General features: G+C 40.8%; 2 protein-coding genes and 1 long non-coding RNA gene across 3 annotated transcripts; 2 read left to right on the top strand and 1 right to left on the bottom strand.

Annotated features, from left to right (window-relative positions):
• Positions 1-625: 625 nt before the first annotated feature.
• nup88 (nucleoporin 88) lies at positions 626-5,153 on the top strand. Its single transcript, XM_077565720.1, has 3 exons — positions 626-1,606; positions 2,587-3,163; positions 4,282-5,153. The coding sequence occupies exons 1-3, from the start codon at positions 651-653 to the stop codon at positions 4,894-4,896; spliced, it is 2,148 nt and encodes a 715-aa protein (XP_077421846.1). The 5' UTR covers positions 626-650; the 3' UTR covers positions 4,897-5,153.
• Positions 5,154-7,865: 2,712 nt separating this feature from the next.
• Positions 7,866-24,331, bottom strand: ehd2b (EH-domain containing 2b). The gene is made up of 7 exons (XM_077565721.1): positions 24,070-24,331; positions 20,912-21,143; positions 19,649-19,825; positions 15,453-15,550; positions 13,220-13,632; positions 12,848-13,012; positions 7,866-11,216 (listed from the first exon to the last, which is right to left on the bottom strand). Exons 2-7 carry the CDS (start codon positions 21,130-21,132, stop codon positions 10,656-10,658), a joined length of 1,635 nt encoding a protein of 544 aa, XP_077421847.1. The 5' UTR covers positions 21,133-21,143; positions 24,070-24,331; the 3' UTR covers positions 7,866-10,655.
• On the top strand, positions 8,029-16,017 carry LOC144052003 (uncharacterized). Its single transcript, XR_013294093.1, has 3 exons — positions 8,029-8,116; positions 15,484-15,577; positions 15,653-16,017. It is a non-coding gene; the product is annotated as an uncharacterized LOC144052003 (long non-coding RNA).
• Positions 24,332-25,133: the final 802 nt, after the last annotated feature.

The raw sequence follows: 25,133 nt of genomic DNA, 5'->3' as shown, positions 1-25,133 counted from the left end.
ATCAAATTTTCATACAAATCAACAATAACTGCCAAGGGAACAGTAGGTCACAGAAAAACAACATACCATGTTTACACACAATTGTAAATAACATACATAACAAAAATGAAATAAAACAATGTAAGTAATAATTAAATGACAGTACATAAATGAAATCAGGACATATTCAATTTAACACAAGAGGTAATTTCTTCAGCATATTATTTGTACTTTAGCTCTTTTAACCAATCTTAGAAACTTCATATATATGCCAAATTCGTTTAAAAAAATGAAAAACGGGGCTACATTTTTTAAACTTTTTCATGTGAATGAAAAATTTTGCCATACATAAAATGAGATTTGCAGACCTTTCCTCAATTCTTGTTTTGAAGTGTAAGTCCAAAAGTTATATGGTCTCTGGATAAAAATGGTGGGAAGGAAGTAAACATGGGAGTAATCCAAAGACGTACATCCTTCCACAATAGTTTAATTATTGGACATGAAAAGAACGCATGGTCAGTGGTTAGACAATAACTTCTCTTATATTTGACCCATCAAATATGGCGCACGCGCTGACGTATCGCAGGAAAAAGTCAATCCGCCCGTGGCGGCGTCTCTGTATATTTACTGTCGACGATGCTCCGCCCCTTCCTCTTTAGAGACTTGTCAAGATGGCGGCATTCGGCACGGACCGCTGGCTTAACGCCTTGGCAAATCACGACATTTTCAAGAAAATACGCGACAAGTTGGATTCGGAGCCCAAAAGTTCCGAGCGAGCGGTCGCTAAGAACCTGACCTTTTGCTTGGGCGCCGACTTTTTCTTGTGGGACGACGTGGACCGAGTGTTTTACACGACCAGCCTGCGCCAGTTAAACGCGGAGGACGAGCACGGCGGGAACTTCCAAACGCTGCTGTGCATCAACCCGCCTCGCTTTCCGGTGTGCCAGCTCCTCCTGAGCCCCACGCAAGGCCACGTCGCGCTGGTGGGCCAGCGGGGCGTCTCGGTGCTGGAGCTCCCGCAGCGCTGGGGCAAGAGGTCCGAGTTTGAGGGCGGAAGCAACCGCGTCAACTGCAAGACCACCCCGGTGGCCGAGCGCTTCTTCACCAGCTCGCCGTCGGTGAGTCTCCGCCAGGCGGCCTGGTACCCGTGCGAGACCGAGGAGCCGATGCTGGTACTGCTCACGTCCGACAACTCAATCCGCTTTTACGGCTTGAGGACCCCCCAAACTCCCGTCAAAGTGCTGCCCGTGTCGCAGTCTGATGACGACGGTGGCAGCGTCCGCGCGCCGGCCCGCTCCTACGCGGCGTCCCTGGGGGAGATCGCCGTGGCCTTCGACTTTGGCCCGGTGTCCTACGTCAAAGAGAGGCCCGTCTACCCGCTCTACATCCTCTACGAGAACGGCGAGACGTACCTGTGCCACACCAGCCAGGTGAACAGGGTGAGCGTGGGCAAGCGCGTTGGCCCCTTGCCCATGTACCCGGCGGCCGAGGACAACTACGGCTACGACGCATGCGCAATCCTGTGCCTGCCCTGCGTGCCCAGCATCCTGGTCATCGCTACGGAGACGGGCACGCTTTACCACTGCGTGGTGTTGGAGTCCGAGGACGACGACGAGACGGGGCCCAGGTATGGAACATTTCTGGGAAAACGTGCATAATGTTTTCTGTAGGTTCACTTGGTTAGTTAGGAATAAGTTGGGGCGTGGTGGAAATATAAAATGTCATATTTAGAGAGACAAAACCCACCGGTTTTATCCACCTTAAAGGGCGGCCATTTTGCCACTTGCTGTCAACTGAAAATGACATCACAGTTGCTCAAGTAACGACAAATTACGACTCACATGTTTTCTGGGGTTGGTCATGTGACATTCGTAAACTGATGCTGCATTCGAGTGAAGATGGGAACTCGGATTTATCCCACTTGGTTTGTCCCACTTTGACCGCAAAGCGTTTGAGGCAATTCTAAACAACAAAGGTCGCTGATTCTGATCCATTTTTTTGTTCTTGTGGTTCACGCAGTCGGTACAAATCTTGTGTTGCGTGGACAAGATTTGATGAACGTCCCTTATTTCTGAAAACTAAATTAACTTAATACAAAATCAAGAGATAATTATGTTTATGATTATGTAAATTATGTTTTACAATTCACGGTCCGAGCCCATTGGAGGTCGTGTCATGCCTGAACTTCTGCCTGTAATTTTATTTTTGTAAGAGTTAAGAGATTCTCAAAAAAGATTTCATTATGTATTTTTTTTTAATTAATCGGTTATTGGAATTTAATTCTACCAAATATCAGAAATGGCATCTGCCTTAAAAAAACAAAAGACGTATCGAGTGGGCCCTATTTGTATTTTTTAATTTCTTGATTGATTCTCATAATTTTTCCCAAATTTCTTTAAATTTGCAAGAAAAGTATCCAATTTGGAGAAGCAATTCAATTTAGTAAAGTCTTCTTTATTTTCGGTTACTTCCCATTAATTCCCATGGAAACTTTGAAAATTCATTCATTTTGAAAACAAACTCATATATTCCCATCATTTCATGGCCATTTCGAAAAATTCACATGGATTATTTGTGCTTGAAATTGTTGTCATTTTGCAAACGTAGGTGGCTCGCGGGCGGGGTGCCGGCCCTCTACGTCTTTGAGTGCGTGGAGCTGGAGCTCACCCTGAAGGTGGCGCCGGCGGCGGGTGACGACGAGCCCGACTTCACCTGCCCCATCCGGCTGCACCGTGACCCGCTGTGCCCGCGGCGCTATCACTGCACCCACGAGGCGGGCGTGCACAGCGTGGGCCTCATCTGGCTGGACAAGCTGCAGATCTTCCTGCGGGCGGGCGACGAGGAAAAGGACGGCCTGCCCGAGCTGGCGGCCGAACGCTGCTGCGCCGTGGAGCACATCGTGTGCACGCGGCCCCTCGCCACCAGCCCGCCGGCGCCGGTGCAGGGCTTCCTCATCGTGGCCGACCTTGCGCTGGGCGCCACCATGGTCTGCATCAGCGCCGCCTACGAGTGCATACTGCTGCCGCTGCTGAGCTCCGTGCGGGCGCCCTCGCCCCCGCTGCTGTGCACGCAGTCCAACCCGGGTTCGGCCAACTCGCCTCTACGTGGCCTGGCAGGAAGCTCCTTCGAGCAGCACGTCCGCAACATCCTGGCGAGGGGCTCCGCTAACCCGCTTCTGCTCAAGGCAAGATTTTCCTTTAGGTCGCCAGGCCCTTTTTGTTTTGTTCTCTTATTTGATCCAAAACGTTCAAACATCAAAAGATTTACCAGAGTTACTAATTCCTCCCCATTTGAGTGGATGAAGCTGAAGTCCATTTTAAATGTGAGATCAGCACAGTTTTGAGAGTCCACTGGGAGAAACGGCTGCCTTTTGGGCAACCTACCTTTTTCTACTGCTGATTATAACCGAACAAAAAAAGGCAGGAAAAAAATCCCTGGCGAAAGGAGAGTCTATTCGCTTTTAAATTGTAGATTCAGTGTGTGTGTATGTAAATGTAATGACTGAACACAATATCATGAGAGTCTGGAATATGTCAGAATGTTCTCAAATGGATGGCATTGACTAACCACTTTGGCATTTCTTTGCCAATTCAAACAACTCCATCTTTATAATTTTATAGAACCTATAAAATTTTATAGAACCATTTATGTGATTTCGCAATTTTCTACATTTTCACAATAAAATTTTAAATTTTTAGGACATTTGACACAACTAAATTCTTCCCAAGTTCAAATCATTGTAGTTTCAAAATACAAAATATTTTTGGGGCATATTAACAAAATTCCTGAAATTTCTCAATAAATTGACCAAATTGAGAAAAATTGTTCGTTTATCTCCTTCCAAAGTTCTTGCCCACTTGAAAATATTCCGCTAATTCTGGAAGAGTTGTATGCAATTGTTGGTCGTTGTTGTACTGAGATTTTTTTTTTTAAAGGCTGTATTTGGTGTAAACATATGACAACCACTGCAAATATTTTATTTGTATTTTTTGTGTGTGTAAATAGTATAAACGGTGACAACAATGAATAATTTACACTAAACAGACATTACAACAATTTAAAAAACATATAGGTAAACATCTGCCCCAATCCAAAACCACCCTTGGCCCCCCAAAAAATAAATAAAAAATCATATATTGTAGTTTTTAACAAAAATATATATCGGTACATACAAAAGATATTGTTATAGTTACGGCAGACAAGCAAAATGACTGATTTTAATGTGCTCAGCTACTTCAGTCCAAAATATTTGTTGCTGCTGTTAAAAATGAATCCTCTCACTCCTCGTATTTATTCCTCCAGGCGGGCGACGGTGAGCCGTCACCCCAGGAACGCCTCCAGCTCCTGAGCCGAGCCACGCAGGTGTTCCGCGAGGAGTACGTCCTCAAGCAGGACATGGCGCGCGAGGAGCTCCAGAAGCGCGTCAAGCTGCTGCGAGGCCAGCGGGCCAAGCAGCTGGAGGAGATGGCGCAGTGCCGCGAGGAGCGCCGCAACCTGCGCGAGGAGGCCGAGCGGCTGGCCGACAAGTACGAGGACGCCAAGTACCGGCAGGAGGCGGTGGCGGAGCGCGTCAAGCGCGCTCTGGCCGGCCAGCAGAGCCGACTGCCCGTCCTGTCCAACAGCGAGAAGGACATGCGCAAGGAGCTGCAGGCCATGGGGGAGCAACTGCGCCACTTGGACATCTGCATCAAGCAGGTGAAGATGAAGATGGAGTACCAGAAGACGCAGGTGGCCAAGGACGCGCCCTCGGCCGGCGCCGGCCGGGCCTCCGTCTCGCTGAGCGGCCCGCAGAAGAAGGTGGTGCAGGACGTGCTTCGAGAGGAAGGCCAGCAGATCGTGGACATGATGAAGAGAGTCAAGGAGATGTCCCGCCTCATCGCCATGAGGAGCTCTGACTTGTACTTGAACCACAAGTGAGATGTTGCCAGCGCCGGTGACGGTTTTTCATAATATCTTGTTTATAAGATCTTTGAGCTGGCTTTAAAATGGTTGCTTGGTATGTTGAATAAAAATGTTTCATGTTTCTCAGACATTTGGCTTTAGCGACACTCAGAGATGGCAAAAGTAGTTATGCTCTGTACCAGAGTTATAATTGTTTACGATTTCAGGGTTGTTGTCAGTTTGGATTTTTCATTGTTACTTTTACAAATGTAAAATAAATGTGCTCTTTAATATGTTCTGTGTCCACACTAGTCTAAATGGTATTCAGTTTAATGTTGCATTTGTGGAATAAAAAACAAAAGAATCCGCCTGTTTACAGCCGGTCAATCAATGGTAGCTGAAGTTTTATGCAGCACCGCCCCTTGCTGTTGAATAATAAAATTGACGTCAAATGTGCCTACGTCACAATTCGAGCCCTTGGGCACTTTGACTTTAACACGTTTTACCTATGTGCAACTGATGTACAGTATACGATACGATACGATATACTTTTATTTTCCCCGTGGGGAACTTTTTCCTGTATGTGTGTGTGCGTGGCGTTTAGATATGCCACATGAAATGTCCGTGGGAAAGTTAAGCTTCCTATTTTTTTTCGGAGCCAACGCTCAATGTAACGATTACGTTTTTATATTAACATCACAGACCACTTTTTTTTTTTAGGTACACCATGTCCCGATTATCACGTTATTTGAACGCAAACATCCTGTGTGGGTAGGCGAAAGCGTCCCAATACTTTTGTCCATGTCGTGTTTTTGGCCACCAGAGGGCACTCTACTCACATATTCCTCTCCTCACCATTTCCCAGGCAGCGAGGAATTCCCCGATGTAAACACTCACGAACGGAGACCCCTCTTTTTGTTGAGCTTGCATTATTTGAGTGGGGCGGGGGTGCACGCGGAGGTGTGTTTGTTGTTGGGGTTCCCTGATGTCGTGCACACTTTCGTGTTTTGGTGACACAAAACAAGCTCCGACACGAGTTCCTCTCAAGCTGATAGTCAAGTCATCTTTATTTATATAGCGCTTTCAACTTCAACCTGTCAAATAATTCGAACAATCGGTTATTTATATATATATATATTTATTTATGAAGCATTTTCCTCGTGACTGACCTGCTGTCTGGTCAACGTCCAGATTGTCAACCGCTGTGACTTGACCTTCAACGACGTCCTCGAGCTGGGTTTCAAATATCAAGTTGACGACCTAAGAAGCATCAATTGGCTGGAGGTGAGGTACGTGATGCTAAACCGCGTCCAGCTGATGTGACGTCGCCGTCCGACCGCCACTTCCTGTCGGATGTCACGTAAACTGCAATTGGCTCAGTTCTAACGTATTTCTTTCAGCATTCACATCTGCCAACTTCTGTTGTTTATTACAACATCTTGATGACATTGCCTTGGTATTACTGTGGTTACTGGTTAGTGTTAGAAAATGTCCCTCATGTGGAAAATAAAGTGCCAGGAATGTGAAGTCTAAATATACTGTATTTGAAAACAAAATGTCTTGAGTTCATTTCAAGAAACTTTGACTTGGATGTGGTTTGAAGTGACGATGTAAACATCCCATGTAATGAGTGGAAAATATTTATATTCTTTCAACTGACTTTGTAAACGTGTTAGAGCACAAATAAAAGCGTGGAGTGTCTTTACAATGGTTTGCGTTTGTGCAGTTGCAGCGCCCTCTCGTGGCAAGTTTATTAATGCAATATTATGAGGCATAAAGTACTTTGACCGGTTTCCCCCCACCAATTGACAAAAAAAAAATCATTTTATATACCTTAATATGGAGTTAGTACAAAGTGACTATATTAAGTTAAAGTGATTATAAATTCATTAAATGTAATACTTTGGATTGGAGTCACTTAATTCTGGTGAATAATGAACTCATAATCACTTTGGACTAACTTAATTCAATGTGTTACCACTTGACGCGATTATTTTTAAAGTTGGTCAACAATTTATAATCTTAAATTGGTTCAACAATTCTCTTTTTAGAGTGCACACAAACGTACACAATACTTAGTGACCTTTTCATCCTGCTAATAAAAACTAAACAAAATATTCTCAACAAAATAAAAACTAACAAACCTGCCCTAAAATCTGATTTTAAAAAAGTCAAAACGAAATATAAACTACCATGGAAAACTCTTATATCCCTGGTCCCATCACCAATTCATTCCATCTGGATTATTTTGACATGATGTTACATAATCACAAAAGTCATCCGGCCTAACTCAGGCCCAAATGAGGGGCAGGAGGCCATGTTGGTTTTTCACTTAAAGGTACAGCGCGCAGATCCTGCTAAGGAAACTGAACAGAGGCTAGGAAAAGAGATATAAATAACTCTTCAGCTCGGCCCTCCACATTCTTCACATGTGAGTCAGCTTCAAGCCAGCGAACCAGCGAGTCTCTCAGTCGGGAGGATTGCTCCTGTTTCTCATTTGCCTCCCATTTTCAACAGAGGAGCGGAATGATGTGTCCTCCTCTGGAAAAGATGGAAAATCTCATACAAGCACACACGCAAGCACACACACGCACACGCAGCTCCTTAAGGGAGCGAGTGTACACAAATAGTGATGTGGATAGACTCCACTTTGTGCGGTTTATGTTGTGATTAGGCGGGTTGGAAAAAAAGGTGGTATGCGCACTTGGCCCGGACCGGCACGAATGAGTCAGGGTGAGTGTTTATCAAGACAGCCTGCGAGAGAACATGACACATGTGCAACTTACACGTTGCTGTAAATTCCAAAGGGATTCCCCCCCCCCACATAGCAAACCATATGTAAAGGCAAGACAGTAGCGCTGCCTCACAGTTTGGAGGCTCTGGGTTTGAATTTCACCTGGGGTTTTCTTGTGTGGAGCTTGCATGTTGTTAAACCAGGGGCCTTTTCTTTTCTTTTTAAACCCAGTGTCCAAACGTGAATCGAAATTACACAGTCTGAGACAAGACACAGTCAAGTAACTTTATTGCTGCATAGCCGACATGAGGCCAGGCGGTGGCGCTGTGCACAGTAGTCGTAGGCGTTCTCGCCTCTGTATGCGCTTTATTACAATCATGTGACCAGAAGCAGCAACGACACACCCAAAAACAAAACATACAACAACAACAAAAAAAGTGAGCGCCAAGCCGCAAATGCTTTTTTACGTGGAAAAATAATATTTGCTAATGATGCTAATGAGAGCGGCTAAATACACAACAGGTGAGCTCAAGAAGCGGCGTGCACGGCAAATGGCTATAATACATCACGCTTAGGAGTTACGATAAATATACTGCAATTATTTACCAGGAAACGACTTTATTAAGTACACCTGCACCTCTGATTAGATCCAATGAAAGAACAGGAAGTAACTGACTAAAAATGCTGCTTTCAGGAAAACCGTGAAGATAGACATTTCTGATTTTTTCTGAACAACTGCTTTTCACGTCCATAAGTTTGTTTTTATCATTTGTATCATTGTGGCGTCTTATGGTACAGCACAGTCGGACACAGGAATTGAAATGGCACAGTCTGAACTCTCCTGACATCTTGCATCATCCTTCCATGATGAACCAGGCGCTAACAAACCAATGCTGCATTCAAGAAAACTAGGAAAAGTCAGGCTAACAAATGGAGTAAAAGACCATAAAAGATTAAGTATATTTTTGTGTGATTATTGATAATACTGACAATTAACACAAGTTGTTTTGCATTGAAATTAGTCTGTTAAATTATTCAGTTAAAAAAAAAGGGCTCGATCACCAGCTGATTCCAAAAGCTCTTTTAAAACAGAATTTTTTTTTTACAAACACAAAATATCACCCCAACAAAAAATCGGTTATAATTACTCTTTTTTAAAAAAATTAATCGCCTGATTAATTGGTTATCGAGATTATGATTAAAAAAAAATACTGCTAACATTTAATACCTTCTAATTTCCCAGAAGCATTGAATGCAGCACAGCAAATAACACATTTAGCTGTATTTGCTCAAAATTATTCCCAAACAAAACAAATATTAACATGTTGCAAACCTTAGTCCTGTATTTTATTTACATTCAACTGGAACGTCCTGAGGTTGGACCTCAGAAGCCTCAAGTGGGATATTTCTGATATCCCAATGCTCTTGAATGCAGCTAAACATCTACAAATAGAATATTCGTCAAATTATTTTCACTTTGTCAAGGGTTTAACCTTAGGAAAACTCTGTGCTTCATTGAATACACTCCTAGTTTTACAATGGGTCTATTGTTGTGGCTCCTACAGAGATTTTTCTGATTTTCCAGCAACATTGAATGCAGCGTCACATCTACAAACAGGTTGTCATATTTAAAAACAAAAACAAAACAAATAATTTCGCCATGGAAAAGGTCTGACTTTGTTCTATCCTTATTTGATTTTAGTTAGACTCCAAGGGGGAAATTTCAAATTTCCCAGTGGTCTTGAATGCAGCATAACAAACAAATTCTCTGTTCTTTGCAAATACTGTATATTTTTCTAGTTTCCCAGTAGCAAAACATTTGCAAAAATACAACTTTCAAGGCAGCGCTTGTTACGGAAGTGTGCAGGTGTACCTAATGTTGCAACCAGTGAGTTATTTGAAACTAGCAGTGCCGCCATTTCATCCTCATAAGTAAGGGACATGTGGGAAGAGTCCGTTTATTCATCAAGCCTCTGTCCATCTCTCCATCAATCTATCATCCCCGTCTGTCCATCCATTTGTCCATCTCTTCCTCCATTACAGTAACCTCCTGCATAATCGCGGTTCCCTATTTGCAAATTTCCCTTCATACATATTTTAACCAAGTTAAAGTTATTCGCTAAAAAGACTCAATTTCCGGTCCTTTAAAAAAAAAATTTGTGAGACAAGATGACACCATCTAATTGGAAAGAGGAGAGCCGAATCCTTCTTGGTTAGCCTAGCGGTAGCTAGCTAGCTAGTACGACAGACGCGGATTCAAAACTTTACCAAAAGGGGAAAAATACCCTTGGTCAGAGTATAGTGAGGGATCCTGGTGGTTAAAATAAGCTACTTTAATTAAACTAAAAAAAGGAAAACGTTTCTGTAGGGTGACATGGCTACGTTAGCGCATCGGCTACATAGACTCATGGTACATTCCAATATGTTTTCAAAAAAGAAAATACCAGGCTTGGTAATGCTGTTTGGATATATAGTGTAGATAAATCGCTATTTAAGTGCCTCCCATTTACCATTTATGATCAAATTAGATTTTCAATTTTTGGTCTATGATGTTTTTTTGGGGGCAAAAATACACTAACCCATTCAAGTGAATGTGGATTTGGGGTATGAGTCCATGCATTTTTGTATTTGCATTAATTCCATATCCTATTTTTCGTATATTTCTAAAACGCTCTAAGATGCAACAAGTTGGCGCCAAAGCCCAGCTAATAGGAAAGTAGTAATTGGCTCACAGGAGAAACATATCTAAACTGTTCCTATCCCCCACCATTAGCTGGAGATTACTGTAACCACCCATCTTTCTAGTTGTCATCCAATGGCATATCCATTGATCAATTCATCCATTTACATCCATCTATTCATTTCCCCATCGATTGGCTCACAAGTAGTAATTGGCATCAAGGAAGTATTCTGAATAAACCTGTCCAAGCTGTCCCCGTTCACCATGAAGAGCTGGCATTACTGTATCCATCCATCCACCCGTCTAGCTGTCATCCATTGGTCTATCCATTGATAAGTTCATCCATCCATCCATTCATCCATCCATCACCCATCCATCGATTCACGCGTCGGAACCTTTCTGCCTGCGCTTGGAGGGCGGCACCAGGCGGGTGGGCAACTCCGGGGGCAGACCGTGGCCCTCCAGCTTGACTTCGATCAGGTGGCTGGCCAGGGCGAACTCCTCCTCGTCCAGCATGCCGTCCCGGTCCACGTCAGACAGCTTCCAGATGCGGCCCAGAACCGAGTTGGGCAGGCGGGAACTGACCATCCAGTCCTTGGCCTTGGTGCCGCTCAGCTTGCCCTCGTTGGGCGCCAGGTTGTAGAAGATCTCGTCGTACTTGGGCTTGTCCTTGGTCACCACCCACCTGTCGGGCTCTTGCTCGCAGCCCTCGCCCGCTTCTTCGTTCTCGTCGCCGAAGGGGTCGCCCTCGCCGAAGGGTCCGGCGCGGGTGCCCAGGAAGGCGCCGCCCTGCACGCCGGGCTGCTCGCCGGCCTCCAGCTCCTCCTGGCGCAGAAGCGGCATCAGCTTGGCGATGTCCACCGACAGCAGCTCGTCCAGGGCCGCCATCAGGTTGGGCTTCAGGGTTTTGAACTTGCTGAAGTCGTGGACCATCAGTTGCTCCTGACAACCACAAGAAAGACAACATCATTTTCATGCCATAGACACAATTTCGTGAACAGGCAAAACTGTTTGAAGACGGGATGGTTTGAAATCGGTCACGAAGTTTTAGCTATCAGTTCATCCATTTATCCATCCATCTTTATATGCATCCATCCATACACTCACCCATCCCTTTACCAGTTCATCCCTCCATCCATCAATCCATCCATCCCTTTACCAGTTATTATATCATCTGCCTATCCATCCATCCATCCACCCTTCAGTTCTTCCATGCATTCATCCACCCATCCATCCATCTTCCAGTACTTCCTTCCACCATCCATCCATCCATCCCTTTATCAGTTCTTCTATCCATCCATCCATTCATCTACTCTTCAGTTCTTCCATCATCCATCCATCCACCCACCCATCCATCTTTCAGTACTTCCTTCCATCATCCATCCATCCATCACCCATCCATCTTCCAGCACTTCCTTCCACCATCCATCCATCCATCCCCCTTTACCAGTTCTATCCATCCATCCATCCATTCATCTACTCTTCAGTTCTTCCATCATCCATCCATCCATCACCCATCCATCTTCCAGCACTTCCTTCCACCATCCATCCATCCATCCATCCATCCCTTTACCAGTTCTTCTATCATCCATCCATTCATCTACTCTTCAGTTCTTCCATCATCCATCCATCCATCACCCATCCATCTTCCAGCACTTCCTTCCACCATCCATCCATCCATCCATCCATCCCTTTACCAGTTCTTCTATCATCCATCCATTCATCTACTCTTCAGTTCTTCCATCATCCATCCATCCACCCACCCATCCATCCATCTTCCAGTACTTCCTTCCATCATCCATCCATCCATCACCCATCCATCTTCCAGCACTTCCTTCCACCATCCATCCATCCATCCATCCCTTTACCAGTTCTATCCATCCATCCATTCATCTACTCTTCAGTTCTTCCATCATCCATCCATCCATCACCCATCCATCTTCCAGCACTTCCTTCCACCATCCATCCATCCCTTTACCAGTTCTTCTATCCATCTATCCATTCATCTACTCTTCAGTTCTTCCATCATCCATCCATCCATCCACCCACCCATCATCCATCTTCCAGCACTTCCTTCCACCATTCATCCATCCATCCCTTTACCAGTTCTTCTATCCATCCATCCATTCATCTACCCTTCAGTTCTTCCATCCATCCATCTTCCAGAACTTCCTTCCATCATCCATCCATCCCTTTACCAGCCATTCTATCATCCATCCATCCATCCATCCATCCATCCATCCACCCTTCAGTTCTTCCATCCATCCATCCGCCAGTACTTCCTTCCATCATCCATCCATCCATTTACCAGTTATTCTATCTATCCATCCATCCCTCTATCATCCAGCCATCTTCCAGTACTTCCTTCCACCATCCATCCATCCTTCAGTTCTTTCTTCCATCCACCCATCCTTCCATCTTCCAGTACTTCCCTTCATCATCCATCCATTCATCCATCCATCCACCCACCCATCTAGTTATTTTATCCATCCATCCATCCATCAACTTTTTATATACCATCCGTCAGTTTCCTGAATCTTTCATCCGTATATCCATCCATGAATCCATCTGACCTGCATCTTGGCGCAGTCAGGGAAGTCTCCGGCAGAGATGTTGTGCTGCAGTTGTATCTTGGAGAAGATGACGGGCAGCTGGTAGATGAGGTTCTTCTTCTTGTTGTCCTTCCTGAACACCGACGGCATCTCCTGCTTCAGGTAGCTGATGATGTGAGCGTGCACCTGAACACGGAACATGGAAAGTTATTTTCCCGCCGCCCAACATGGAATTCCTTCGTGAGCTGATCTTGGGGATTTTCCCACCCAAGTATAAATAAATCTTGACAAGAACAAAGACGTATTTGTCGGGATAAAAGTTGTATTAATCAGGCGGACTCAAGTTCTCCTGAATTCCTTGCACACAGCCAATCTCCAAAAACAAAGACCCACCCGGACCAGACGCGCCCTCTTCACAAGGTCGTTGAGCTTGCGCAGAGCCGCGTTGCGAGGAAGGTTCTGGATGTCGGTGAACAGATCCTCCTCCTCGAGCTCGAACAGCTTCCGGTTGTCCGACACCATGAGCGGCTCGGACCAAAAGGAGCCGATGTAGACCCTCAGAACCTCGGGGGTGCCGAACACCTTGCCCAAGGACCACATCAGGGCGCCGTAGACCCTCATGAGCTGCTGGGTGCCCACCATGTCAGCCTTGTTGAGGACCACCCGCAACTTGTCCTCGTTGCCCTTCAGCGCGCCGATGGCCTCCGAGAACTCGTCCGAGATCTCCAGCTTGTGGGCGTCGAAGAGCAGGATGATGCGGTCCACGCGCTCGGCGAACCAGCGTAGCACGGCGGGGAAGTCGTAGCCTGCGGGAAAAATGACGGGTTCGCCAGTCAGAGCTGGAATACGGACGACTGAGACCCTCAATAGACAAAAAATGCAACAAAAAAAAATCAATGCCCCGCTGTTTACTAGGTTTGCACGTTTGTCTAATAAAAGATGATTTGATACCGATATAGGGGGTGCTGATACATTTTCAAGTGGAATGATTCAATTTGGTTCGATTCATTAGGATTACAAATTGATTTAACATAGTACGGTTGTAACTTTTGTCATCTTTATTAAAACTCATTCACTTAAAAAAATAAAAAATAAAAAAAATAAAACTCATTCACTGCCATTGACGGCTATAGACGTCAAAGAGATTTTTACCTGGTGTGCATCAGTCATAAAACAGGTTTTCTAAATATAAAATGTAGATTGTCTTTTAATAATAGCAAATATTTAAAAAATATATTTTGAAAAAAATCGGTGAATCCCGGATGCAGAACAGCGTCATTTTATTATTTTTTTACACCGAGCCAATTGTCAAAGCCTTTATGTAATGCTGTTAATGAAAAACTTTTTTTTTTATTTTTTTTTAATGCAAGCAGATGGAAAGTTCCACTCCTACTGCCTCACTTGGAACGAAGCACCTCTAAACTATGTGCAAACAACACGATGTCATCTTTTTGGATATATGTCGACGTGTGGAGTAATAATATGTGCGTGACTCGATAAGAGGTGTGACTTTTTGCACTCATTTCTTAACAGCTTGGACGGGATTCTATTTTTAGTAGGGTGTCGCAAGTCATGACCTCTTACAAACAAGGGTTTTTAAATGGGAATTTTATCAGTATTAAAAAAAATCATAACCTGTTCAATAAAAAGGAACTTAGCCGACCGAATTCAAATAAATTCAATCACATATTTATCCATTGTCACTAATATAACTGATTTACTTCTCACACTAACAGCAGAGGAGCTACTTGCAAAAAGTACAGACGGTGTTGCTAACTTAGCTTTTAGCCAAAAATTTCACCATAAAAAGGAATTCAAATCATTAATCTGTTGTAGCCCCGGTCAAGACAAAAATAGTACTGAATTGTAAAGATATATATTTTTAAATAATGGGTTAATCCGTCGACTATTATTATAATTATTTTTATTTGTTTGCTTAATTGATGAATTGGGGATTTTTTTTTTTTTGAAATTTCCATCCCTTTATTAAAAAACAGGATATTATTTCAAAATGCAAAAACATAAATTGATTACGATTAATTACAACTACTGAGCTGGCTGATTTAATCGACTGATATTTGGTCTTTTTAAAAAAATCGTACCTTTCCCTTAGAGATGAACATATTGCAATATAAGACAAAGAACAACCCCCACCCCCCAAAAATGTGCTTATTTTTTTAACCACAAAAAAAAAAAGAAAATTGGGGGAAAAATTGCAATAAACTTAAAATATGCTTTTGGGATCCTAACAAGTTTATTTAAATATAGAAGAATATTTTTTAAAATATTGAAAAAAATCCCCGAAAATAGGTGAATCTGTGGGTGCTAAACTGCGAGTATGCGTGTGTCCACTGTTTCGGAAAATAAACACCATACTTAAATAATGATACAAAATGTATTACATAATTAAATACAAATGGAATGAATTCAATTCAGTGATTTCTTCACGTACCACTAGAGGGAGCCCGCGTACCACCAGTGGTACTCGTATCGCACTTTGAGGATCACGGGTTTATTATGTTTACTTTACTGGCATGCTGGCCCCCAAAATCGAAAAAAACGACATAACAATTCAATGCCAAGTTACGATTCGCACCCGTCCCACCCTTAATTTCTCATTTCTCACCTCGGCTCACTCTCTGCTTGGCTCCTGAGAGGATTCCGGGCGTGTCGATGATGCTGATGCTCTCCAGCACCTGATTGGACATCTGGGCGCACTGGAACCTGCAACACAAGATGGACGCACATCAGGTAAGGGGTCTACAATGGCAAAAAAACTGAATGATTTGATCCTGATACACATTTTTTTCGTGCGATGTGGCCCAGCCCCGCCTGAGCTCAAACCACGGCGGACTCGACCTGGAATGGAAAAACGGCTGCTCCATTGTGTCAGCGAGCGCTCGTTGCTTCGCACTTCCTGAATGGAAAAGCGCCGTCCCCGCTGCCAGAATCAAACAATAAGGCTCGCTAATGATGTCGCGCCTCTGGAACAACAACAACGCCACTTCCTGTGGCTTGCCAGCTTAACGAGCGCCCCGCTTCCCGACCCGACCCACCCGGATGGGAAGAGAAACAAAGAGCAACATCGGAGTCCCGGGATTTCGCCGACGGACAACCTCGAACGATTGTTTTTGCATCTCAATGGATGCTAACACTGCTTAGCTTAGTATGAATAAAGGAATTGTCTTGTATTTGACTCGTGTGCATGATTGTTTTTACATCTCTTAATATTAACATCCATTAACTTATTTTTGAGAATATTGAGAATAATGAGTTTGTATAAGACATTTCTAAGAAGTAAATGTCTTTGCTCGCGTTTGACTCGAGTGCGTGATTGTTTTTGCTTGGCAATATTAACAGTGGTTAACTTCATTTTACAGACGTAAGGATGAAGTTAAGAATTAAAGAAAAAATAGACGTGTGAGGCTCGTCTACGAGGTGAATCTTCTTCATTTACATTTGACTCGAGTGCGTGATTGTTTTTGCTTGGCAACATTAACAGTGGTTAACTTCATTTTACAGATGTAAGGATGAAGTTAAGAATTAAAGAAAAAATAGACGTGTGAGGCTCGTCAACGAGGTGAATCTTCTTCATTTACATTTGACTCGAGTGCGTGATTGTTTTTGCTTGGCAATATTAACAGTGGTTAACTTCATTTTACAGATGTAAGGATGAAGTTAAGAATTAAAGAAAAAATAGACGTGTGAGGCTCGTCAACGAGGTGAATCTTCTTCATTTACATTTGACTCGAGTGCGTGATTGTTTTTGCTTGGCAACATTAACAGTGGTTAACTTCATTTTACAGATGTAAGGATGAAGTTAAGAATTAAAGAAAAAATAGACGTGTGAGGCTCGTCAACGAGGTGAATCTTCTTCATTTACATTTGACTCGAGTGCGTGATTGTTTTTGCTTGGCAATATTAACAGTGGTTAACTTCATTTTACAGATGTAAGGATGAAGTTAAGAATTAAAGAAAAAATAGACGTGTGAGGCTCGTCAACGAGGTGAATCTTCTTCATTTACATTTGACTCGAGTGCGTGATTGTTTTTGCTTGGCAACATTAACAGTGGTTAACTTCATTTTACAGACGTAAGGATGAAGTTAAGAATTAAAGAAAAAATAGACGTGTGAGGCTCATCTACGAGGTGAATCTTCATTTACATTTGACTCGAGTGCATGATTGTTTTTGCTTGGCAACATTAACAATGGTTAACTTCATTTTACGGATGTAAGGATGAAGTTAAGAATTAAAGAAAAAATAGACGTGTGAGGCTCGTCAACGAGGTGAATCTTCTTCATTTACATTTGACTCGAGTGCGTGATTGTTTTTGCTTGGCAATATTAACAGTGGTTAACTTCATTTTACAGACGTAAGGATGAAGTTAAGAATTAAAGAAAAAATAGACGTGTGAGGCTCGTCTACGAGGTGAATCTTCATTTACATTTGACTCGAGTGCGTGATTGTTTTTGCTTGGCAATATTAACAGTGGTTAACTTCATTTTACAGATGTAAGGATGAAGTTAAGAATTAAAGAAAAAATAGACGTGTGAGGCTCGTCAACGAGGTGAATCTTTTTCATTTACATTTGACTCGAGTGCGTGATTGTTTTTGCTTGGCAATATTAACAGTGGTTAACTTCATTTTACAGATGTAAGGATGAAGTTAAGAATTAAAGAAAAAATAGACGTGTGAGGCTCGTCAACGAGGTGAATCTTCTTCATTTACATTTGACTCGAGTGCGTGATTGTTTTTGCTTGGCAACATTAACAGTGGTTAACTTCATTTTACAGACGTAAGGATGAAGTTAAGAATTAAAGAAAAAATAGACGTGTGAGGCTCATCTACGAGGTGAATCTTCATTTACATTTGACTCGAGTGCGTGATTGTTTTTGCTTGGCAATATTAACAGTGGTTAACTTCATTTTACGAATGTAAGGATGAAATTAAGAATTAAAGAAAAAATAGACGTGTGAGGCTCGTCAACGAGGTGAATCTTCTTCATTTACATTTGACTCGAGTGCGTGATTGTTTTTGCTTGGCAACATTAACAGTGATTAACTTCATTTTACAGACGTAAGGAAGTTCAGAATTTTTCTGTTTAAAAAAGTTAACGTGTGAGGCTCATCTACAAGGTGAATCTTCTTCATTTACATTTGACCCGAGTGCGTGATTGTTTTTGCTTGGCAATATTAACAGTGTTTAACTTCATTTTTCATTTTTTAGAACGTAGTCGAGTGTTTGCAAGATTAGTTGCGTGAGGCTCATTCGTGAGTGTGAGGCAATCTTCTTCGTTTCAGTTTGACATGAATTCATTGTTTTTATATTGTATTATCAACAGTGTGTGATGTTCATTTTTTTAGGTGAATCTTCTTTGTTTGACTTAAGTGCATGATTGCTTTGACCTTAACGTTAACAGTGGTTAACCCATTTTTGATACTTGTAAGAAAGTAAATAAGAATATTTAAAAAATGAAATACGTTAGGCAAATCTTTTTGGCTTGTGTTTGATTCGAGTGTGTGATTGTCTTTACGTCTAAATATTGTTTGAACCGAAAAGTTTGTTAAACATGGCTCTAAGTTGTCTATAGGCATGAATGCGTGTGTGTGAATGGTGATTTTTCAATACGTGCCCTCTGATTGGCCAGCGACCAATTCAGGGTTAACCCCACCTCTCGTTCCAAAATGTCAGCTGGGATAAGAAAGGACGGCAGGTTGAGAGTCTTAAAATGTGACTTGAAAAAAATTGCTACTTGTACACTTGAATGAAATAAATGAAAGCTTTTACAATGGTGACAGTTTGAGATTAACGAGCGTGCCGCTTTCCTCCCAAAGACAGGAAGTCACAGACAAACACGAAAGCGGGAGTCCCGGGATTTCTACGCCTGCCTTCCTGTGACGTCAGCGGTGTGGGGGGGGGGGGGGGGGGAACGGAGGAATTCTGCCTCGGATTCTCCGAGCTTCAAAAGTCCGTCACTGGGTTTGTTTGTCTTGACACCCCACCTCACTCGCTCCCTTCCCTCCCTTCTGACCTCCGTCTCTCATCTTCAGTCCAAACAAGGCAGAACATCTTATTTTTACACTTGAATGAATACTGTTTTAAATTTTTTACTTGATGTGTGAGGCGAATTATCTTTGCTTGAATTTGACTCGAGTGCGTGATTGTTTTTACACAAAAATGTAAAGTGTATAATTTTTTTTTTCACTTTTTAACATTAAAAGTTATGTTTAAACAGAATAAATTTCCCATTTTAATGCGATAATGTTATTATGTAAACATAATAAATTTCCCATTTTAATGCGATAATGTTATTATGTAAACATAATAAATTTCCCATTTTAATGCGATAATGTTATTATGTAAACATAATAAATTTCCCATTTTAATGCGATAATGTTATTATGTTTAACAAAAGTTACATTTAAGTTTCACATTTTCCCGTGATAAATTTCACAAAAAAAAAATGAATAGGTTTGATGTTTTAGCACGACATGTTTTAGATTTAAACGTGAAACTATTCTCAATGACTGCCTTGGTGAAATGACATGTAAGGGTTTGTTTACTCAGAAAATGCTTTAGCTTTTGACACCCGGAAAAACGTATGAAGTCACTGGGAAAAGTTTTATACAAATAAACTTGCCTTGCCTCCATCCATTACACTTCCCCTCCGCTCTTTCATCACCCTCCCTCCTGATAACGTTCCCTTTCTCCTCTGCTCCGCAAATAAGGCAAGGGGGGCGGATATTTTGGCAGGCGTGCATGAAAAATTCCAAAGGCATCGCATCAGCATTCCCACCAGCTGCCCTCCATCTTAAGCTCACCTGTTGAGGAAGGTGTTCCCAAAGGGGTTGAGCTTCCGGAAGGGCTTGTTGGGGTCCACGATGAGGGCGTTCCCAGGAATGACGCTCTCCACATCGCCGTGCATGATGGCGGTGAAGCAGTCGGTGGTGGGTTCGGGTCCCACGCGGCTGCCGGGAATCTCCTGCTCCAGCAGGTACCTGTCAATCATAGCTGGGTTATGTCCCGCCTCCAAGGTAATGCCTCACTTCTGTGCTTTCCAAACCTTTATTGAGCCAATTCACATATCCGTAATTTACAGAAGACAGATCTCAAAGCACACCCTTTGAATTCAATACATAATAAATACATAATTATAATAAAACAATAATATAAAATATAATATATAATAATAGTAATAATAATATACTAAAACAATCTAAAAATACTATTTTTAAAAACAAAAATGTCACTAAAAACATGCAATTATTGTGAAAATTATAGTAACTTTAGCTGTGGTAAAACTGATTCCAGAAATATAATGTGTATATATAATATAATATAATTATATATAATTATATGTATATAATTATAATTTAATCAGCAAATATTTTCACTTTTAAAATTGACAAAACTGGAAAAAATACCCTTTTTTTGTGCCATTTTTTTTGTCAATGATTTCACTTTACATACATATACTGTATATAATTTTAAATTATGGCATGACTGATTAATTGTCAGATATTAGCGATTTAAAAAAATTGACAAAAAAATGATGATTTTTGCTTAATAATATTATTATTATTATTTACACTATTATATTACAACCTAAGCCAAAGATAATGACACTTGAACATTCGTTTATTTTTTATTTTTATGTATAGTTTAAAATTATGGCCTGACCGACTAATCGGCCATCCTATTTAATCGGCAGATATTGACTCGTTTAAAACGGACCCAGAAAAATCTGCAGATTTATTTTAATTTATTATTATTATTTTACATATTATCTACAAAAAAAGAAAAGAAATATCAACTCCCAAAAAATGTTGAATAAGCAGGACTATAAACCGCAAATATGTGTTTTGGGTGGAAAAACAGGGGTTGCCCCCCGAACCCCTACAAAGAAGTTGGGTCCACTGTAATTGAAAATTCTTACGTGGCCACCATTGGTTTGATTGCCATCTAGTGGAAAAGCATTTCAGAGTTCTGCCTGTCACTATAGGTCACTGACATAGATGAATGAACAAAGAAACAATATTCATAGTAAACAAATGAGCATTTTTGCCATTTTGAAAGTGACTCACTTGATGAAGGTGGTCTTCCCGGTGGAGTACTGGCCCACCACCAGCACCATGGGCTTGTTGTCGAAGTCGGCGTCCTCCAGGCTGAGTGAGTGGAAGTCGTGGAAGCCGTAGTACTGCTCCAACGGCAGCAGCTTCTTGCGGTATAGCGACTTGAGGCCCTCGGTCACCGTGCGGATCACCTCCGGCGCCTTCTTTACGTTCTTACGCCCCCAGCGTGACATCTCGACGGGATCTTAAGAATAGGAATGATCATGTTTTAGTGTCAGTAATTATTGTTTTTTTTAAGTTGTTAAAAATTTGTCATAAAAAAGGAGGGGAAAAAGAGTGAAAAAATATTCTAGGCTAATAAAAGTCACTTTAAAAAAAATGAAAATACATTTCATAATATATAAAGACAATACTTACTTCATATTTTTATGTGACAATTAATGAAATTATTATTATTTTTGAATAAATGTGATCATAGCAAGAGATGACACTTTCTATCTTAAAATTTGTACTTAATTAAAAATTGTGTTAGGATTTTTAATGTTTCACTCTCGCACTTTTTATTAAAAAAAAATTTTTTTCATAATATATAAAGACAATACTTACTTCATATTTTTATGTGACAATTAATAAAATAATTTTTTTTTTTTGAATAAATGTGATCATAGCAAGAGATGACACTTTCTATCTTAAAATTTGTACTTAATTAAAAATTGTGTTAGGATTTTTAATGTTTCACTCTCGCACTTTTTATTAAAAAAATATATATTTTTAAACAAACAATGCAATGCCAATTTTAAAAAGTTGAAAAATTGCAACTATGACCAATATCTTAAAATAATGTGCTTGTTTTTTTTTAAGTTTAATGGGAAATAGAGCTGGATTTAAATGTTACATTATGACACTTCTCATTTTATTTAATTTTTAAAAATACAAAAACTAATGATAATTTTTTTTTTTTTAAAGTTAATTTATTTGAATAAGATAGGAATGTTTTTTTTTTTTTTAAAGGATTGTACTCTTACAAATACAGCACATCCTTTGTTCTTGAAAAACATAAACAGGTCTTTTTGCTCATTTAAATGTGTTAGTACGTTTTTGTATGACAAATTTGACCCAGCAACTCGCTTATTATTCATTCCAGTTTTCCATGCAGCAGCTGCATTCTTTTTACACTTGCATGCCAAGCGGACGTAATCACAGAGTGACACGGGGAGCTTCTTGGATGCGCAAGAGCCGTATTTCCTCGGAAGAGGAAAAAAAAAAAAAAAAGCTTCAGATGTTTCCTGTATTTGTGTGTGGAAGCTGCACCGTCGTCCTTGAAGCCTCACGCCAAAAAAGATCTCGTTTGAAGTTGGGGGATAATCTACAGTGGCAACACGAAGATGAGATAAATGCATGCATTTGTCACTATTTATATTACATTTTGAGTACTATAATTGTGACTGTTACAAGGTTAAAAAAATGAGTTAAAATATAAAAATTGTATGTATTTAATTAAAAATAATTATAGTTTTTTTAATTTAAAACTGTAGATACTGTAAATGTAATTATTATTATTATTCCTATTTATTTCATATTAAGATTATAAAAAAATACTATGCCCCTTCTGATGCCCCCACCTCAGGTGGATGCCTGGGGGGGGGCAACGCCCAGTTGCTCTCCCCCCTTTGCACGGCACTGGTCACAATAACACCAAGCAGAGATTTTCTTTCCTTTAACCTACAGTAGGCTGTAGTATGTGAAGTGTCCCGTAATTAACCCCCCCCCCCTCCCCCACACACCCTCACCCCTCCTTCCATTGTTGTGTATGTGTCCCACAGTGGAAAAAGTTTGGACATGGCTGCAACCCGTAAAGACCATCCCCGTTTGTTTCCGCCTGAAGCTGCTTATTAAGGAGTGCTGCACCTCGAGTTCAGATGTGGAATTTTTCTTTTTTTTCTTTTTGAGCCCTCCAGGAGGCTGCCTAACATTGTCAGTGCATGCCTGGAAAAAGCTGGTGCTCCAAGCTGGAACACTTTCAAACCCAGCCCATGCTCAGGCCGCAGTTCATGACTTCAGTTGCAGCAGTGAGTAAGAGATTCCTTTTCATCATCTCCTTCGACTTTTTTTTTTTTTTTTTTTGCCTCACAGCGTCCACTGTGTTCACGTAAGCGGGAAAAAATAAAAAAAATAAAGTTCCATTTGGGAATCCTCGTTTGGGAGTGAAAAAGGCGCAGTTCGTTAAGTGGAGTGAAGGCGGCTTGTCCATTTTTGGGAGTCATTAGTTAGAGTGGGGGAGAGGAAAAAACAGCACAATCCTGACATGTCACAAGATCCGTGCAGAAAAAAATTGGTTGGTGTTGAAATAGTGAAGGCTTGTGGGAAAGTTTTAAGGCTGGGGAATTCACTAGCGCATTAAAAAAAAAAAACAGTTTTTCCACTGTAAACAAGTGCAGCATTTTGGACATTTCTTGTATGCAGTATGTATTAAATGTACTTTTTTGGGGGGGGGGGGGTCATATCACAAGAGCTGTGGTTGTCATACTTGATACACCAATTACAATCGTAAATATTGCACCTAAACAAATATTTAAAAACAATTCTAACAGACTAAATGCATATGTATCGCGCATAAAGTTATACACATTTGACCTGTGCAAAAAAACAAACAAAAAAAAACGTCATTGTAACGATGCCAGATTGAACATAAATCACTGCACTTAAATATGAGTATTAGAGATTTAATGCATATGTAATGTACTAAAGAGGGTTTTAAAAAAAAACCTGACAACATTATACAGTACATTTAATTAAACAATTATTTTGCATTCCATTAGAGGGAGCCCACCTAGCACTGCCACAAAAAAAAAAAATCACAAGCCAAAATCCGCTAAGAAACATCGTTTTTTATGAAAATGACAGTTAAGAAAGGCTTGACTATACCTGACATGTTTACGTCAGGTGAATGAAATCCTTTCTCCACTGCCGTAAGCAACAAAACCTAACCAGTATTGCGTACTAAAAGCACTAAAACTTTGTAAAAGTAACTTTTAATACCAATTGTGTAAGTTTGGCTAACTTTTAAAGCTTTACACACATATTTAGATTTTTTTTTTTTTTTACATGCACACAGTAAAGAATTCAAAGTAGGTGAAAATACTTGACAAGAGTAAAAGTAAAGTACTCACATGTATAGGTGGACCCCTGGTAGAATAAAAAGGCTGTAGGTGGAGGTGAAAGGTTGGGTCTTTTCCTTGCTTCTCCTGCGACGTTTGATGTCGTTCTCAGCTTCTTTTTTTTTTCTTCTTCTTCTCCCCAGCCCTCTTCCTCACTCCTACTTGGATGCTCCTCCTCCTCCCGTTTTCTGCATTTATGCGGGGATGCCTGGCAACACTGTGGGCAGCACAAAACACTCTAGAGAAGGAAGAACAGGGAGGGAGGGGCCGTGAATGAAGCATTTGGGCGGGGCGGCCTTTTTTTTTTTTTTTTTTTTTTTAAATCTTTTTATGAAATGACACACGAGGACTTCACATGACATCTTGCTACTTTGTGATACAGTCCGTAGTTAAAACCACACACACACAAAACAATTAAAAAATATATATTTTTAAATGAAAATAATGGTTTTGTTTGATTTCTAGCTATCACGCTGTTAATAATTCACGGATTTAAAAACAAATAAAAAATTGTTTAAAAATTGTTTCAAGTGCTCACCCCTCCCTTCTTATGCAATGGACTCGTCCATCCTTTTATCAGTGAATCTCTTTACTGCACGTGTATTATTTTCTTTAAATTAAATATTTGGTTCATTATACAATTTAAAATAAAACGTTGTTGTATTCATAACGAAGTTGTTGCATCCGTTCTGAGTTTTTGTGTGAAAATTAGCTAAAATCTAAGATTAAATAGTACAAATCAACATAAAAACATGCTTGAAAAAAATAATTCTCTAATCTTATTTTTTTTTTAAGACAAAAAATACGATTTAAAACGTTTCTGGAAAATAACCTTTTTTTCTAGACACCACTTTTTACACACAAAATACATATAATGGCAAAAGCTTGACCCTTGAACTTTTCAAACGGACTTTTTCTTTTCCTCTTAATGTTGGTTTGTCTCACTGTTAAGATTTAAAATGTAAATTTAAACTTTCTTGAAATAATTTTTGTTGCCACCCCAAAACTTATTTTTTTTATTAAAAAAAAAAAATCTTATTTATATTTTACTATTCATTAAATATTAAAATATACCA

Source organism: Vanacampus margaritifer, chromosome 5 (assembly GCF_051991255.1).
Source record: "Vanacampus margaritifer isolate UIUO_Vmar chromosome 5, RoL_Vmar_1.0, whole genome shotgun sequence".
Taxonomy (NCBI): Eukaryota; Metazoa; Chordata; class Actinopteri; order Syngnathiformes; family Syngnathidae; genus Vanacampus; species Vanacampus margaritifer.
Note: the sequence above shows the minus strand (reverse complement) of the source record. Positions and strands in the feature narration are given on the sequence as shown.